Consider the following 19,663-nt stretch of genomic DNA (forward strand, 5'->3'; position numbering starts at 1 on the left):
CTCAAATTGAGATAGCAGAATTTCTAATGCTTGGTGATACAGCAAATGTTACTAAGGGGGTCACCTAAAGAGTTGGGATTGATTTGTGATTGGCAGTGTGAAAAATGTTGTTAGAATGACTGAGGCTGGAAGGTAGGTCAAATTAAGGATTTCTGCAAGTCATGGTGGCTAATTCAGAGTTTCCTGCTTTCAGCACCTGAGGTCTCATTAATTTGGTGAGCAAGTTGGTTGTCAGTAGAAAGAAGCACTTCTACAAGATGTCTCGTTTTGCACAGCCCCAGTGACAGTTGTAGCTAAAATTATTAGAGAGGTAAGGATTGCATTGCATTAAGGAATTGTTCCTAGTTCTCTGCTTATTTAGCACGTTAGACCTTACTGTGTCCTTTTTCTGGCTCTTATGTAAGAAACTGTATTGCTGAGATAATTCAATTGCATCATATAATTTTTCATACCCTGAGGACCCCATCAGTCTTTTCACAGAGTTGCATGTCGTGCTTTGAATATGAAATTAATACTCATGGCTTCCATCTCGATCAATTTAACTTTATTAGACCGTGTTTTTCTTAGGTACCTGACGCAGTGCTACTGTCACAAGCACTGTCACTGTCACTGTGTTTTAAGAGAGAACCTAGAAAAACAAAATAACTTTCTGAAATTCAGGCCTGTTCCTACACTATGAAAACGAAAAGGTTTTGAAGTCCAGATAATGATAGTGCTCAGCAGTGCAGAAAAACAAGTCATACAGGAGAGAATGTTGATTTCATTCATTACAAAGCAGAATTGTCCTTCTTTAATTCAGTGAGAGCAGGGCTGTCACTCCAAATGATAGAGAGAAGTGGGATGTGATAGAAAGGGTATTTACCATCTGAGTCATCAGTTCCTTTAGGAGTATTTGGACTGGGAGGAGATTTATCTTTGTTTCTATTCTGTTTTGGAAATAAACACTGGAAATGTGCTGTGGTAGCATGGATCACTTGTTCTTTCTGTGTGTTGCATTAAACTAAAGTTGGGCTTCTCTTTCACTAAAACTGAAATTTTTCTGTGATGCTCTGGGAGTAGAGCAGAGCCAGCCTGTGCTCTGATGCTCCTTTGGTACTTGGTGAGCACTGGGGAAGGGTGAGCAGAGCTCCCATGTGTCACAGCCCTGGGAAACAGTAAGGGACACTCACTTCCTCCAGCAACATGGTGGAAGGAAAGTGTGGAGCAAGTATGCACCCAGGAGAAGGGAGATGTCCAGGAGAAGGATTAAAGTTGGGAAAAGGAGACATCAGGATGGGTCAGGGAGGAGCATTTGTGTGAAAATAGAGCTAAATTAGGGATAAACAGGCTTGGCTGCAAGTCAGTTGGGTGTTGGGCATTGTCCTGCTCTGGATGAGCCCAGCACCTCGTGGCCATAGCCTGTCCTCTGTTCTTAAACTGTGTGTGGGTTTGGTGGGGCTGCATGTGCTCCTTGCTGGCTGTGTGTGGGACACATCCCTGCACCCCATGGCCCCCAGGTGTGGCTGTGCATAGTTTATCCTGCTTTTACATGAGAGCAGCCATCTATGCACTGACCAAACCCACGGGTAGGTGACCATCACATGTGGGGTAGTGGAAGGGAGCTTGAAGTGCTCGAGGAGGGAGGACTGTGAGTGCAAACAGCCTCAGAGCTGTGCCCACAGCAGGAGGGGATGCAGTGGAATGTGGTCCATGAACAGCTGTGTTCATGCTGGCCCAGCAGCCCAAGTCTCCCTTCAGCGGCATGTAGGTCAAGGGACAGCGTCCTGCGTCACTGCAGTCTTAGTAGGCTGTTATTAAAGACTAGAATTGGTAGGATTATTGGCAATTGGAGCAGCTTGCAGCCTGATGAATCTCCTGGTTTCCTTGTCCTTGTGAGGAGGAGGAGTGAGTGACCTACATCTGCCCAGGGGGCTGTCAAGCTCCACGTTGCAGTGACTTGCTAGGTTTTTCTCACTTAGGGACAGAGGTAAAGGCTTCTCTTGAGACAGAGGAAAATAAAGGTACCTGGTGTTCACCAGGCCTTGGCTACAATTTTAGATTAATTGTGTGTTTTGCATAGAATGTGAGGAATTAACCAGGTTCAGTCCCTGTGAAGCTAAAAGCCGATTTAGGTTAAGAAAGTCCCTCAAAAGAGTTTATTTTGTTTTTTCTAGTTTTGACTTGAAAAGCATCCTTTTGGTGCTGGTTTCCAACAATATTTTATATTTTTGCCCCTTGATGAACAGAAATGAGCTTTTGAATCACACTTTTCATCATGCAGGACTGCATTTGCTTGCAGAACCATAGAACAACTCCAGTTGGAAGAGACCTTGGAAGACCCCCTGGTTCAACCTTTTGTGTGGAAAGGAATCCAGATGAGGTTACCTGGCACCCTTTCCAGCCTCATCTTGAAAACCTCCAGCAATGGGAACTCCACCACATTCCTGGGGAGGCTGTTCCACAGCAGGACTATTCTCACTGGGAGAAATTTCTTTCTTACATCAAGATGAAACCTCTCCTGGTGCAATTTTTGCCTGTCCCGTGTTCTCCATGTGGCTCCTTGTAAAGAGTCTCCATCCCTTTTGTAGCTGCTCTTTAAATACAGCAGTGCTCTGATGAGGTCTGTCCTGAGCCTGCTCCTCTTCCTTCTTTCCCAGTGAATTGGACTAAATAAATGCAGGCAGTGTGAAGGCTGTGGATGCCCTTTTTGTGCTCACCACAGCCTCACACTGACATAACGCTGGGTCACACCTTGGGCTACCCATTTCCCTCACCTCTTCCAAATTAAAGTCTCCATGCAAAAACAGCCTGGGTGCAGAGGCTGGATGGAGACTAATGGGCTTCAGGGTCTCCTGACCACACTGCTGTTCACCTGACAATAAAGACACTTTTTGTTTCAACGTGGTTGAAATCAGGGGAGGGAGATTAGTGTGGGTTTGAGCATTTGATTTTCATCTGTCCTTTGCTGAATTGCATTTCTGTGTATTACCTGGGAAAAATGCGGTGCAATATCTTTCTTTTTATAAATAAGACATGATTTTATCAGATGATGTTGCTGCTTCCTGTTCTGTCTGTAAAAGGTGAATATTAAGCTTTAGAATAAAATATTGAGTTTGAACTAAAACTTGTTTGCTGTCTGAACAAGGCGGTGGGTTGCAAATTAAACAACTCAAAACTTGATCAAAAATTGTGTAGATACCTCAAAAATGTTCCTGTTGGTAATAGAGCTGTTAGTTGCAGAACTGTGCAAGAAGTAGCACTGTAGCTGAAGACTCTGGGGTCATGTTTGTGTGAATATCACACGTTCCTGCTATGAATGTGGTGTTGAAAGATAATTGATTGCAGAAATTGTGTAGCCTGAATGTGAAAAGGGGAGCAATGTGCTGGTGTGTCTGATGGGGGTGAATCAGAATTAGATTTGTATGGGTGGAACTGAATCTAAGAAGAAATTCTTACCCTGTGACAAATTCACAAAGCAAATTAATTTGCACTGTGTAAGGTGGTGTGACTTTAGCACCAGAACTTCAGTAACATCAATACCGATATATATTTTAAGTAACTCTATGACTGCAGTAGAACAACAACTAATCCCTTTCTAATGCCAAATTAAGCAGAGCAAATAAAAGCAGGAGTTCAGTTTTATTTTTCAAAGTAATTATTTTAGACATTTTTTTATATCATGTAGACTACAACATAAAAAGGAAAGAGCCTTTTCAAAGGTCCCTAAATTATTATTTGTAATTCTTTTAGAAACATATTCCATATAGCATTAGTGGAAAGTTAGTAAATTATGTTAATTAATGATCTGGGATGATATATTGTGGCTTGGCTAGCAAAATGAACTATTGCTTTCTATATTATTTTATCTTGCTTTGGTTTTTGGTGTTGCTGTAACAACAGGCATCATTGTTGTTATTATTACTCTGTTTGTACCAGGGAATGGAAAGACAAATGAGCCATGGAAATTCCTTCTACACTGTTTTTCCCCAGTTGCAAACATTTGCTAATTTCCAAGCCAGGGAATGTGCTGGTTGCCCTCCCCCATCCGAGGACACAGATGGAGCAGACATCAGCTGAAGAGTGATGCTGAGCAGGGGTGCACCCAGCAGGTGCTGCACATCTGGGGGGAGGAAAGCACCACAGTGACAGGTTCTGGTACTGGGTCATGGCTCTCCAAAAATGAATGCCCTAAAGGTGAGGGCACTGACAAGAATATGGTTTGAGTAACTGATGGAGGTGCTGGAACTGATCATCAAGCAGCCAGGGAGGTGCAGAATAGTAATAGATATAGAGTCTAGTGAATTTTTTTTAAGCTGATTCTTAAGATTTTGGAGCTGCATATGGTGGAACTAAGCAATAAAGAATATCAATTAACTTAGACACACTCCAAGAAAAAAAGATCTGCTTTGTTTCTCTGTATTAAAGTGAGCTCAGAGACATAATTGCATTTCAGATGTTACTGATGGGAAATTGTAACCTCAGGCAAGCAGAAGAAAGGCTGAACTTTCTGGTTGTGATGAGCCAACTGCTGAGACCAAAACTTGACAGAATTCAGAAATGAATGCTGATGAAAGTCTTCGACCCAGATCAATAATAGTTTTACTGATGGACTTTACTGGGAACATGGTTAAGTGTAACATCATCACATTTTCAATGATGACTTCTTTTTTGCTTTCAAAACAGCACTACACGTTGTTGACAAATTCCTCAGTGATCATCAACCAAAATGACTGTATTTAAGTAGGCTTTGAATCTGACCTGCTGCTTTGCAGCTACATCCCTTTACAGAGAATGGGATTTGGAAAGCAGGCAGAAGAATGTTCTCTGGCATGGTCACTGGGGGCTAAAGGCAAGGATTAAAGTGCTGGGAGTTGTGTGTGTGTGCAGGACACAGAGTGCTGCAGATGAGAATGTGTCTGAAACCCCCTTTCCCCTCTGGGGCAGATTGCTTCTTCAGGGATTTTCACTTGGCATTAGCAGTCCAGATCCTAAACTTGATTTTTAGTGTCTCTCTGCTTTGCAAGCCTGAGAGGAGCTATCTGTGCAAACACCAGGGTTGGAGTTACAGCTGCTTGAGCCTCTGAGGAAGAGGAATTTGCACCCATGGTTCCCTATTGGATCTACCAGTGTAAAACTCACCTGGCCACTTTTTCAGATGGCCCCAATCTGAAGATGATATTCAGCTTTTTTTGCAGAGGGTGATCTCTGTGGGTGTGTTTGGCTATCTCTTAACTGTCCAGGCAGTGCCATGCACCACAGCTGGGCTGAGCTGCAGGGTTTTTGGAAACACAGCCCAGGCTTGTGGGAAGAGTGTATCCAACAAATATGGCAAGGATTCAGAAAGGTCTCTATGGTCATAGAGTAAGAAGCCAAGGAAGGTAACTCTTCAAAGGGAAACTTCTCAGATCTGCTGGATGACAGCGAGTAAAGCACTCGGTACCCCATGCTCACAAAAGACATGTGCTGCAAACAATCACACATAGCTGTTTTACCAGCCACTACATGTGGAATTCAAAGGTGCTTTCCCACAGTCATCCATGGACAGCTGGGAAATGGGAGGTGAAAAATCTGTTTTCTCTGCCTTTGGACGTGTTGAGGAGCAGGTGTGAGGAGGGGTTTCCAGCCTGGCAGCTTTAGATTTATGTGTGTGGCATTTTAGGCACACGAGTCTTCCCTTAGACCTAGACCCAGGCTTCTTAGCACTCAAAATCTCCCAGTTTTGGGGGACAATGGGGGTGGGGTGTGTGCATTTTTAATTTTTTTTTTGTAAGAAACCCTAAAAGTTAAATTTATTGATTCTCATTAAAACACATGAAAGGTTGAATCTTTTTTTTTTTTTCTGAATAGCACCCAACCCACATCATCATTTGATAATTTTCTGTGATAAGTAGCTGGTGATTGCAGAATTGTGGCAATGTCTGTGTAACCTTTCAGAAGAGAGCAATGCCATGAAGGTCATTAAGTCTGTCTAATTTCTTTTAGGTAATACTTCTGTTTCCTCTCTGTTTAAGCTCTTGAAATTTTCACTGATTAAAAACCCAGACAATTTAAATGGTAATTTTATATATAAAACAATGATAAATTCCAATTTAGTAATCCCTTTCTCTATGTGCATTTAGCATCATCCCACACAGAAAAATCCTGCTTCAAAAACCTGCTCCATGCATTCATTTACTCCCAGAAGAAATACCCGAAAATTATCTTGGCATCTTTGCAATGCCTGTCATCTTTCTTGCACCACTCACGATCCCCTAAATACCAGATTCACGTTGTAGTTTAAATCCTCCTGTGTTCAAAGACATAAAAGAGTTTTTCTAACTCTCATGCCTACCACGTGCAATTTTTAGCCACACCAACTGACATTTAGTGCCTCGTTCTGCTTCTTTGATTTCCCTCCCATAAAAAGCTGGGCTTGGATTCTAGTTTTATTCTGGGTGGTTCTTGTTACAGTACCTTTCCTGCTGCAGCCAGGATGCCTTTCCTTAATACAATACATCCCATTATCCCAGCTCACCACTGGGTGTACAGTTTCCCTCTTGCTCTCTGAAGTCCTTTCTCTGAAAAGTCCCTTGTAGTGCCTGACCTTTTAGAAACTAATACCTTTTGTTAATTGCCTTATCCTTATTACATGGCAGGTTTTTTTCTGAGCTAAATTGTAGCCCATGACCTCTGCTTAAGCAGATCTTCTGACTTCTGCTCAATTTTACTGGCAATCCCTGTCAGTTCCATAGGGTCAGTTCCCTGTGTGGCAGGTTCATCCATGAAGGTGTGTGATCTGCAACCTCAGCTCTCGTTGTCTCTTTGCTGATCACCAGACCTAAACCCTTTATCCTCTGACCTGTGTCCCTTTGCAAACTGCATTCTGGACATGCTAGTACTCTCACCTCCTTATGGGACAGTGTTTGGTTTTTTCAGTTGTCTGGGCATTTTCTTGCACCCTATCTTTAGGTCTGATATACACTTCTTCCCCTTATAAAAGCTTCTGCTGAAGGCTTTGTAGGGTTTATGTTTGATTTCTGCTCACTATTTTGGGTGTGCAGTTTTCTGAAGGATATTAGATGGTGCTTTCATTCTAGTTGAGGAAGCAAAGGGAGCTAATGCCAGTTTTGGTCTGGATTTAGGTCTGCTGTGGAGAGGTCCTCCTTGGAGAAAGGAGTTGGGAGTGGGAGAAGTTCTGCTTTCATTCATCTGACTTGCTGGCCAGCAGTCAAGGGCTGTCATCATGGATTTCAGGGCTGAAGGAAGCTCTTTATTCCCAAGAGATAGCAAGGAGCAGAGCAGGACTCATGACCCAGTTACCTCTGGAGCAAACACAGCTGCCTGCTCCCTGTCATGCAGAGCTCAGAGTGCCTTCTCAGCCTGACTTTTCCTGCTTTATAAATATTCAGGGTTGCCACAGAATCACAGAGGGCTTGAGGTTGGAAGGGACTTCTGGAGTTCATCTAGTCCAACCTCCCTGCTACAGCAGGTTTGTTAATTCAGTGCCTTGCACAAGAGCTCACTGTCTCTGACCTGCTTGTTTCAATTAAAGGTGACCATGCACATGGCTCATTGCTGTGCAGTAATGAGAAGTGTTATCTCATGCATGGACTTGAGGATGGAGGTGTTTGAGAGTCAGAAGTTTAAACTCAGGCTGGCTCTGAGCAGGACAGGTTTTTGGGGTATGCAACATCCTCAGCAGAAATGGGATTGATGCAAGAGAGGCTGAGCAGAAAGTTGGAAGATATTAATTTAGTTGTAGAGGCACCATTTAGCCAACTCATTTACCCTTTTCCTGCTCATTTTCACTTCTGCTATGTGTTTGTCCTTTTTTGTTTCTATCATGAGTGCTTGAGGACATGAGCCATTCAGCACTAGTTTCAGCTTTGGTCTCAACTGCTAGGAATACATCAATTAATAAATTGTGATAATTGAAAGGAAGCATCAATTATTTAATTTTATGTTTGTCCCAGTGATAAAATATTACCAAAATCTGTATCATTATATATAGAGATATATTTAATTTTATTGTATTTTTCATATAATAGAATATCCTGAGTTGGAAGTGATACACAAGGATCATCAAAGTTCCAAGTCTTATCCCTGCATAGCACCATTCCCAAGAATCAACCATGTGCCTGAGAGCATTGTCCAAACTCTTGAACTCTGTCAGCCTTGGAGCTGTGACCACTGCCCTGGGGAGCTGTTCCAGTGCCCAACCACCCTCTGGGTGAAGAACTTTTGTCTACTATCCAACCTAAACCTCCCCTGACACAACTTCAGGCCATTCCCTGGTGTTCTGTCACTGTCACCACGGAGAAGAGAGCAGTGTCTCACTTTGTTTGTGATCATGTTATCCCCAGTAGAAATTCCAAGTTATCACTAACCTGGATCAAAATTACTGCTAGCAAACAGAACATGAAGCAGCACTGCAACCACTTCTTGGAACTTAGAAGGAAATACGTCTTAAAATGTACTGAGAAAATCTGTGAAATAAGACTTCTTGTATTTTCCAGCATTTTCAAAGTAAAATTCATTAGTTACAGATTATTTATGAAAAGTTAATATCTTAATCTGTATTGAGACTGGACTCTGTAGTCTCTATTTGCTATTAAACAGACATATATGCAATTGAGTAGAAACTTGATGGGTGACCTACAGTCCAGGGACATTGTTTTATAAAATCATAAAGGCTCCCGAGTTGAAAGGGACCCATGAGAATTGCTGAGTCCAACTCCTGACTCCACACAGGGCAGCCTAAAATTTAAACCAATATGCCAATCCCAAACAGCATAAGAGTGGCTGCAAGCAAGCAGGTACATACCTGTTCTATATTGCAAAGTCCCTGAATCTCAGGTGGTGTTTTAGCTCTGATTTTTAAAACAATTCTTAGTTAGAAAATACTTTGGTATTTTATAGTGAAGAAAAAACTCCGCATTCTTCTACATTTAATAAAATAATTGTTCCAAAACATTTCAGAGACAGACTGTAGGAAAAGCCAGAACAGGCCTAATGAAGTTCTGTGAATATGGAACAAGAACAGGGTACTGTCACCTTCATAGAATTATAGAATCCTATTGGAATATCTCGGGTTGGAAGGGACTCTAGAGGATCAACAAGTCTAACTCCTTGTTCCTTACAGGAACTACCTAAAAGTAAACTACAGAACCAGTCCTGTTACTACTGACATTTACTTTAGCTTACACTGGGAAAGATGGCAGGAAAAAAGCATGAGTTAATTAGGAACGAGTCTGAAATCTTTTTGAAATGTCATTTAGAACTCATAGTACCACAGATTATAAAGATTTTGCAACTAATCCCTTTTAGAGTGGCCTAAATTCATTGCTGTCTAGTTGGTGTTTGCAAAGATGCTGGTGAAGGCATTGACCTGGGTAATGTAACCTTGGAAAAAGCAAATCTGAAACAGAAAATAGGCGAGAGCACTGCTGTGGCTACCAGGACTTCACCTGAGATTTTAAGAGGAGCCAAGTGTTTTGTCCTTTTCTGTAGCAAGGGCAGTGTGCTGTTATCACTGCTAGAACAGTGGAGTTACAGGTGTTTGGCCTGTGTTCATTTGAGAAATCGTGTTAAAGCTACACTTTTTTCTGGATCACTTGCAGCAGGAGGTCTCTGATCTGTCTCCTGCGCTGCTGTCACTGCTGCCTCTTGTCACTGCTGCCTCTTGTCACTGTCCCCGAGTCAGCCCATCACACTAATGGAGCCCAATGGCCTCGTGCTTTGTGCCTGTGAAGCCCATGAGCAGCGATGGAGTTTCTCAGAAACACCATGAAAGCCCTCTGAGCTCCCCGGGTGTGATTGCTGCTTTGCTGTAGCCAAGGGGTGAGGCTGCAGGGGAGGCTCAGGGATCACACCTCAAATGTAAATACAAATTTGTGTGCTGGGCGACTGCATTATGATCATACAACGTTAAAATGCAAGTTACCAAGTGTTTAGCCTTGGAAGCCTGGCAAGCAGGGAGAAAGGCTGTGTTAGAGTGAAAGCCCTTTCACTTTTCCTGCCTATTAATTTACGTGCCTTCAGAGTGTTGCCATTTAGCAAAGTGCCTTTTGTGTTTCTGCCAAGCTGAAGTAGCCGCTGGGAAAGACTAAGTAGGCCAAATCCTGCAAATATCTGGAGAGCTCAGCCAGGGTGGCTGATGGTGATCCAAAAGAGTGTGAGGATGGATTTGGCTTCACACAGGCAGCACAACGATATTGAGCAAAATAAAATGCTGCTCTAAGAGTTTCATGTCAAAAGGCAGTTGCTGCAAGATAATGCATATAGAACATTTTATAAAATTGAGTCGTTCATAGTTTTGATTCAGTGTATAGAACCTGGGATCTCCAGATCTGTGCTCTGGGTCTCAGGCCGTGCCAGCTGAGGGCTATTTAAAGTTACAGACCGTGTCTGGCATGGCCCAGGGCAGTGGTGTTCTCACCATATAGATCTCTGAAGTCAGGATGCTTATAGAAATGCTCATTCTGTTCCCATGTAGCGCTTTAAATAGCTCAGCACATCCCTGTTACTCCAGCGATACACATTCCAACTCCCTGTGAGCAATCAGGGCCGAGATTTTTGGCTGCCAGGCATCTCACGGTGAGAGCATCTCGCCGCTTACATCATCTCCTTCCGACATCGGTGCTGTGCCCTCCTGCCCCAGGGGAGGGACCAGTGTTTGGGGCATGTCTAGAGGGGTTCCCCTGCGACCTCAGCCTGTAGATCTAGTTTATGCCGGGCAGTTTGCAAGTTTTGGCTCTTCCCCCCTTTCTCCCCAGGTGCCCAGCACCGCCTGCAGCGGCTGTGCCATCACCTGACGCCAAGACACCCCTGCTGGCACGTCCTGCATCCGGTCCCTCGGGGACCCTGCCAGGGTGCCACCCCCATGGCCGCGACAATATTTGGGCTCCTGTAGGACGCTATTTTTACACGGTGGTGACGGCGAGGTGTTGGCTCGTCTCCCGCCTGTGCGTGGGTGCCGCAGGAGTCATCTGAGCCCGGCAGCGCTGGGGTCGGAGCGGTGGCGGTGGCAGTGGCAGTGGCGGTGACAGTGGCGGTGACAGTGGCGGTGGCAGTGGCGGTGGCAGTGACAGTGACAGTGGCGGTGACAGTGGCGGTGGCGGTGGCAGCGCTCCCTGCGGATCCTGCTCCCCACCCCGCCGGCACAGAGCAGCAGTGCTCCCGGTGACACTTCTCCCTGGAAGGGAATTCCTGCGGGAATGCCGGAACATGCAGGTACAGCGCGATGACTCCACATTTTGGGCAGCCTAGACCTGAAATGACTTCTTTTTCACCTGGAGCTGGTAACTAAATCATTGGTGCTGTCGTGAGAATAACAGCTCTGTTTATGTGGAAACACGGCAGACTGGGGGAAAATGGTTAAGCATTTATTTTAATTTACGCTTTGTGTTGTTTTAATTATATTAATGATGATTTGGAAATGATAATGATTCTGGTAGTTAACTTATAGCTCAATTTAATAACTTGTCTCATATTTTTTAATTTAAATTTGTTTCAGAGTTTATATTAGACTATAATAGGAAAAAAAGTCCCTATTTCTTTATGCAGATATCTTGGAGTGTTGTTTCTATATCCCTTCTCATTGCAATCTAGCTAAACCTGTACAAAAATAGCCTTTACAATGTTGCAGTAGCACTTTCTCAAACTCAGCAGAGGTTTTCACTAACTGTGCTTGAATTCAGTAAATATTTTATTATAATAACGAGGGCAGGAGGTTAGCTTGCGCTAGGTTTGTTTATGTGATGTGAATTTAGCACTGAGCATATGGTGAGATTTGAAGCTCTTGTGTGAACACTCGAGCTGAGTTTCATCTCTTGTGCATGGTTTATCCACATCCTGCTGGGTATCACCTCTCCTTTGCCTCTGGTCCCATAAACTCTGTAATTGGTGGTAAAAGCAGAGCTTGCCTCAGCTGTGCTGTGTGCCTGCTGCCCTGTGTCAGCTGTGGGTTTCTGTTTTGATGATGGTGAGTAGGAAGTGCTGGAAAAGGCATGCCTTGGGAAGGCACTGTAGGAGTGGTTGTTGATGTGTAGTAGAGGCAGGTATACATTTCAAAAAGGAACATGATTATTGAGGCGTTTTAGTCTGTGTTTTTGGACAATGTGAAAGAATAAAATTGAGACCTACTGACACAGAGATTTATTGAATCTAGTGAATATTTTCTCTTATAGTACAGGAACTAAAGAGAGAAGTAATAATTCTTTGCTGTAGTAGCCACCACAGAGGTCTTGGAAAGAGCAGTGAGCACTTCTAGGGGGGTGTCTGGACCTCTCTGCTGGGAGAGGGAGGGAATTCCTGTGCTGGCATGGGGACACTTCAGCCCTCTGTGTGGGCAGCTGGAGGGCTCAAGGGACCATGTAATATGGATATTAACAGCAAAACTTCTTTCCCTTTATCCTTGTGATCTCCTGGTTTCTCCTGAGACATGCAGAAGAACAGGGCATTGTGTTATGAGAAGAAGGCAACATAAAGCGGGTGAAAACATTTGTGATGTCATTTAACACAAAGTGCTAACTGAGAAATAGAGTAAACCAGGCTGCCAGTAGTTATTTAATATGTTGTTCCAGAACATCTAATGCATCCACTCCTTAGGCAGGAGCAGGGCTGGGGCCAGGGAATTGCTCTTCCCCACTGCCCAGTGTGGTTGGAGGGATGGATGGGGAGAGCTGGTGGAGTTCCTGTTACACAATTACTCTTTTTCTCATCTTTTCTGTGCAAAGAGCCAATGGGGTCTCAGGCCCCCACAGGGCTCCATAGTGAATCAGTGGTTCTTAGGAAAAAAAACAAACCCAACCCCCTTATCTAAATGAAATTTCCAGCTGACACCCATGTAGTTCTCTGATCACTGTATGTGTTCCTGTATTTTGTATTTCTGCATTATCCTTACCCCCACACCAGCACAATTCCTCATCACTGGATTGTAAATACAGACACAAGACAGGGAGAGAGCAGGGGCCAGCTATACAGTGGAAATAATGTTTCACTGGGATATTTAGGGACATTAAATGCTTCTCTCCTTTGTTTTCATCTGGGTGTTTTTAAATTCAGCCCTGAGTGGTTTGACTCAGTTGACCCAAGAAGGGTTTGGTAAAACAACAACTTGAACTCCAATCTCTAATTCCAGCCTGGTGCTGCTGCACTTGCCTGTGTCTCCTTTAATCCTGCTCCAGGAAGATTGCAAATTTAATTCCCCTCTGGGCTGCTGTGAACCTCACCCTCCCCAAATCACTTGATACAGCATGTCAGCAATCAATAATTCTGTCCTGTTTCTCAAATAGTTAATGAGTAAATGGCATTTGGGTCTCATATTTGTTTATTTTGATTTTCAGTAACCACCTCTAGCTATAGAGATGAAAGGTTTCAGTGTCAACACAAAGATGATTTGCTGTTAATTCCTTCATGCAGAATAATATCCCTTATCAGGGCTGTGGGTTCAGGGTTGGAATGTGGCCTTTGTTGAAAAAGCTGAACATTGTTATTAACTGAACAGCTGATGATTATAATTTTAAATATGAATGTCTTTTTGATATTTTTTCCCCTCAAAAAATGTTTTCATCTCGTGAAGCAAAAGGTTGTGGATTTGTAGAGGAGCCTGTAGTGCTGAGAGTTGCTAAAGAAAATTGATGTATCTTTTCTGCTGATGGAGGTTTGTTGTTGCAGGCAAATGATACTGTGTTTGTATGAGCCTGAAATGAAAGGCTTGCACTTTTTTAACCTGACCTCCAGAACACAATTAAAAAATCCCAGAACAACCCACAGAAAGGACAGGGAAAGAAAGAAAACCCACCAAGCCCTTTGGTTTTCCTTTCATTGTTGCCTTTCAGCTCTGGTTCTGCACTATCCTTCCAGGAACCTTGCAGAGGAATTGCCATTTTTCCTGCATTGAGAGGTAATTCCTGGGATTGAAAATACTAGGAATGATATTTTTTTCACATGACTGTGGTCTGTGCACTCAGATCACACCTTACCTTAGATGACAGTACTCTTTGAAATGGCTACATCAAAGAAGGACAGGTTGGATGGGACTTGGAGCAATGGAATGTAGAGTAAGGAGTCCCTGCCAATGCAGGAGGGCTGAAACTAGGTGATCTTTAAAGCCTCTTCCAACACAAATCATTTGAGGCTTCTGAGATTCTAATATCAGATTGTGTCATTTGGCCCTTTATCATTTCAGGCTTCTTTAATCACCAGGAGCAGTAAATGTAATAAACTGGTTTTAGAACAGGGTGAAACAGTGTGGTGCAAATGGGTTATGTGGCCTTAATTATGTCTGTTTAGCAAACAAAGAAAGTGGAAATCTTTATTATTAAACTTTATATTTGAGATTTGATTCTAGATTACATGTATATTCTTAAGCGTGACACTTCTTAATTTTCAGTACTTGATTTCCAAGCTCAGAAATGGCTTCTGTAGGTTCTTATGCAGAGTTAAAACAAAACAACCAAACTGGAAAAAGCATTAGGGCTGTGTCAAATTCTGCAGTTCCTGGACATTCCTTCATCAGGTCTGTAATCTGCCATGAAGATTTCTCATTTAGCTGTTGGAGAGCCTGATAGCAAAGGGGTTTGTCATCCTCTGCGTAGACCAATCCTAGACTGGATCTTTTGCCAAGAGCTTGATTTCCCTCAGCAGTTTGCTCACGGCAGAGAGAAGGTGACATTTTCAGTCCCAGGCTCCTGAGCAGAGCATGACCAGGGACCTGTGAATCCTCTCCCTTCTGTCACCACCATCAGCTTGTCTGGTTCTGCTTCCAGAGCATTCCTGTCTCGGCCAAAGCTTTTCTTTATCTCTGGCACCTTAGCCCTGTCCCCGTGGCTGTTACAAACTGCTCAGTCTAGCAAGGCACAAGGGGCTGGCCTTAGTCAAAGGGATGGGTTTTTACCACAGCTGTGGATTTTCTTGGATCCAATGTTCCTGTCACTGGTGTCAGGCTACAACCTATAATCCAAGTACTTCCAACAGCAGTGTGCTCTGCTTTCTTTTTAATGTTGAAAACCAATATATTGTATACTATCCTTTCTTCACCTTAAAAAAAGCTTAAACATTTTGTCTGAAATTGTCCCTGAAGAAATGAGTTCGACAACATCAAATGTGAGTAATATTCACGAAAATAGTCAAAATTTGGTGAAGCCCTCAGGCACATATTGTGATTCTTGGGAATGTCCTGTGCAGGGCCAAGGGTTGGACTCAATGATCAACACATTGATCCCTGTGGGTCCCTTCCAACTCAGGATATTCTGTGAATCTGTGAAAGTTACAAGCACACTGAAAACATCACTTGACAGTGGCCATAAGGTGTGTAAAGCAGCTTTAATAATGAGCAATGCCACTGTCCCTCCTTCCCTGTGGTACTTGCAGCAAGTGCAGGTCTAGAGTAAGAATACAGAAGTCTGAGGAGTGTATCTTATTTGAAATCTTTTCAGCAAACCATTGTTGGTTAATGAACCCTGCTTGGTCCAGTACTGCAGAATTATCTGCTGTGTAGCCTGGTGGAGACAGACTGAGTCTTGACATCAGAGATGTGTGAGCACTGGGCAGTTGGCAGGAGTATTGGCAGTGATGTCCCCAGCAGAAAAGTCTTGAACAAAGAAGTGCTGTGGAAACTGCTCCTTCATTCCTTGCCAGTTTTTGTCCTTGTCAAAAAGGGAGTGCAGTCAGATCCTTTTAGGGTTTAAGGATTGGTGAGGATACCTCAGCTAGAGCAGAATGTAGTCTGGGAAAAAGGGAAATTTAGAGAATCAGGTATTCAGTTGTATTTTGAGTTAGAAAAAGTAATTTAAAGTTAAGAAGGAAATTTCAACAGCTCAGGATACAATGCAAGCATTTAATTTGTAGTGAACTCTTTAGTTGTGATTGATGAGTAGTCTCAGATCATTACAGTCCATCAGTAATTCATTATTTTCTCATTAAATGTGTTGATTGTTTCTTCTGCTGCTTCAAAGAGTGATTTTGATACATAAAGGTAGGATACTGAAAATTGCCGTGTAAACATCTCCTTAAATATGGTTTAAAGCATAAGTTAAAATGTGAAGTTCTCTAATGAAATCAGTTTCTCAGAATTGTCAACAGTTGACATTTCAACATAAACCATATTAAGTATCAATGTTTTAAAATATAAACTAATATGTGATTAATTATACAATTTTGTTGTGCTAGATGAAAGAGTAAGTGTTTTAAACTGTCTTCAGAAGGACCGCTTTGGAATGATCTCAGAGGCACTGTATTCCCTCTGGGGTTTGTATGAAATACTGAGTAGCTTCGTTTTTAACTGAGAGAAAAGCAAAATAATTATTCCTTTGTCTGTGGTGTATATTTTAATTATACCTTGTGTTACTTGAAGATTGATGGAAAAATTCCAAAAGAAATTCCAAAGAGGAATTAGGAAAAAAAAACCCAACAACAAAACAACCTAAATATTCTCCTTTCTAATTTATTTTATAGCTGAGTTGCTGGGATTTTTTAAATTCTGAACCTTGATTTAGGGACCCAAGGAGAAGGAAATGTCCTGCTATGTAGCTCTGGACACTGAGCACCAAATACATAGTGGAAAACAAATCTTTCTGTTTTCTGCCACATTTTCAGTTTGCAGCAAGTTTCAGAAAACAAGAAAAAACAACTTTGCAACAACTTTTGGTGTTCTGCTGCTTAGCAAAAAGTGCCTCATTGGACTCCCAGGGGCAAGACAGCAAGTAGAAAAGCAGTGTTTTCTCTGGAAATGCCATGCTATTGTCACTTTAGGGAAGGGGGTATGTTTGGTGGGGTGAGCTGCCCTTGGGCTCTCTGGCAGTGCTCCTGGGTCTGTCTGGACCACAGCATGAGCTGGCAGCTCTCTACATTGGCCAGGCATGGATGCCTCTGGAGAAATGCTGTTCTGGAAAGCTGAAACAGGGGAATAGCTGAGTGTGAAGAAAAGTCAATTGGTTAATTGTTCCAATTGGAATTTTTTATTTCAAATGCAACTGTTCAGACCAAAATATTCTGGCTATGGTCAGCTCCTTTTAAGTCAAGTCTTCCATGAATTACTACAAATTTGATGCTTGTTTGCAAATCTGGAGAGAGCAAACCATTATTTATAGTCACAAACTTTTAGGAGCTACTCTAGTAACTAACTCATGGAAATACTTTGTTTTAGTTTCCTACAGGGTTGATTCTTTTTCAGGGTGGGTAGTTTGTTTTGGGCAGGTTACAGTACAGAGAGATTCTTGTGTCGAAAGTAAAGTATTGCAAAGTTCAGAGTTTCCTCTGTTTTTGTTTGAGGAGTAAATCAGACCCTCATAGTAGCTTGAACGATGTGTACTATTTGCTCTGTGTGAGTTTGGGCTTCTGCCTTCCTATGAACTTCCAGTTGCCTGTTGTGCTTGTGTTGTTTTTATTGGAGATGTCCTTAATTATTACCAGGCCTTCAGTAAGTGCTCCAAAAGTCCATTGCCTTGAGCAGGACATTTTTGACCATCACAGATTGTGTAATTTTAGCAGACAAGGCAAAATGCTAATGGGAGGTGAATAATGCCATGAGAAGCTCAATCCCATGTATCTTCTGGGTAAAAAAAAAACCCAAACCACTTTAGTTACAGGAGTAGAAAGTGCTGTTTTGGGTAAAACTTGCAGCAACTCCCCTGGAAGATTCTGTGGGAGGGGAAGCTTAGCATCTCACTGAAATATTGATTCCTTCAACTCAGTGGATGAGGAAAAGCCTTTTTCCCTTAAGCCTATTGGCTTATGAGAGGTTTCTCCATCTTGACTGGTTGGTTGGTTGGTAAGTTTATTTTGTAGCTAAAATTTAAACAACACAATCACTTTGAAATAAGCAATCCAGCCTTGGAGTAAGCATGCCACATTGCAGAAGAAAAATGTCATTAAATATGTCATTTACTTAAAATGTTTTTTATGCTTTCCTGTTATTAGTTCTTCACACGGGGAGAAAAACAGATGTGTTGAGTCACAGTATAGCTCTTTTATAATTAACTGCCTTGATGTTTCCTCTCTTGACTCCTAAGTACACCGTGATGAAAAATTGATGCAAGTGCTGCAGCAGAATGGCAAGAATAAGGTCATATCTCACCTGTTCCACATAGCACAATGAGATACCAACTTATCTCAAGTTATCAACAGCACAATGAATGTAATTTCTAATTTACATCACAAGATGGCAGCAAATTTTTGATTCACTTAATTTTCACTAACCTAGATTAACCTGCTCTCTTGAAATCATGGTTTCCTTACAAAATGACAGCAAACTTTGTTTAATGATCAGATATATGTGGTTTTTATGGGGATGACAATGTTTCAGAGCTATTGAAAACATCAACAGAACTATATTTCTGCTTTAAAATCAGTAAAGAAGTCATTTACCATGAACTTTAAAGATCAGTAGCTCACATGTAAGAGTTACCAAGTCGCATTAAAGATAGTTTGAATAAAAAGTATAGCTTTTATTTATACTTATCTATGGTCTTTGATTTCTTGAAGAGAAAATACGACAAAGCATTTTTTGAAATTCAGGTGGAGGCTCTCAATACTTGATCATGTGGATTCTTTCTTCTGTAAGAAATTCTGATTTATGTTTGAAGTGTGTTCAGTCAAAAGCTTTCAAAGTGATGAAATGACAGGGTTGGCTTGGCTCAAACCCTTTTGGCAGATCTTTTCTCCTGTGCTGGCCAATCCCAGAAGTTAAAACTTTTATCTGCTTGACCTGATTCATCCCAGGTGTTGTCATTACTTGTAGGTCTTGTGGAAGATGCATCTGATGGCCTTTAAAATGCTCTTCCTTTTGTTTTCCCTTGCAGTTTCACAACCACAGGCTGTACATAGCCAGCTGGAGAAGCCATCAAGTACTGCAATTCTCTGCAACACCTGTGGAAAACCATGCAAAGGAGAAGTTTTGAGAGTTCAGAACAAATATTTCCATATTAAATGCTTTGTTTGCAAAGGTAAGTGTTTGTGACTGCTGCTTCTATGAGTAGGGCATTAGCAATGGTGTGTGGCTTAATGATCCTGGAAACTTCACAAGCATATTTTACAATCCAATCCATGCCTGAAAGGGTTTACTGTGAACTCTCTGACTGTTGACTGTAAGACTATAAACATTGTAAATCCCAGAACTGGAGAATGTTTGCAATGGATATAAAGCTTTTTATATCCATATTGGAGTTTACTGTAGAGCTGGGACATCAGGAAGGAGAGCAGTTTGGGAGAACAGTGCAGGGCTAGGAGAGAATTAACATTTTCACAGAAACTCAGAGGTTATCTCTCTTCCAGCTCTCTAATGCATGCCATGGGCTGGGCCATGTGTTGGACTGTGATCTCTGAATTCCTGTGCAACCTTCTGTGCTTTTCCATTGTTTGGAGGGAAGGACTTGGTTTGCTCCAGGTTGGTGCCTGGTGATCTAATATTGTCCCAAGAATAGCAGAAGGATGGTCACAGGAAAAGGGAATTAACTGATACAACACCCCTTCCATAGATATTTGCTTTTTCAAAAACTTACCTGGAAGTTGCAAAGATGTAATTTGTTTTGAATGTACAAGTACCTAAATGTTAGCTGAAGTTTACTGAACAACCTGCTTACTCCTTTATTAACCAGTACTTCAAGTGACATTTGTTAATCCTTGTAGCTCAGTCTAGAAACGTGAGCAGGTCTCTGGTTCCAGGTGTGTCACTGGAACTATTTCCATTCCTATTTGGAGGAAA

The 19,663-nt window shown here is 42.2% G+C and overlaps 1 protein-coding gene across 9 annotated transcripts in view; it reads left to right on the forward strand.

The window, feature by feature from the left end:
- The window catches only part of ABLIM2 (actin binding LIM protein family member 2), a 127,262-nt gene that overhangs the window by 18,161 nt on the left and 89,438 nt on the right, over positions 1-19,663 (forward strand). For 8 of the 9 annotated variants that reach the window (XM_085059736.1, XM_085059739.1, XM_085059742.1 and 5 more), the window contains exon 2: positions 18,762-18,905. In XM_085059736.1, coding sequence (XP_084915862.1) covers positions 18,762-18,905 — 144 coding nt within the window. Of the gene's footprint in view, positions 1-10,959; positions 11,191-18,761; positions 18,906-19,663 lie in introns of those variants that run through there. The other variant, XM_085059737.1, reaches the window with a different exon arrangement.

Source organism: Lichenostomus cassidix, chromosome 4 (assembly GCF_008360975.1).
Source record: "Lichenostomus cassidix isolate B80296 chromosome 4, HeHo_3.0, whole genome shotgun sequence".
NCBI classification, from domain to species: Eukaryota; Metazoa; Chordata; class Aves; order Passeriformes; family Meliphagidae; genus Lichenostomus; species Lichenostomus cassidix.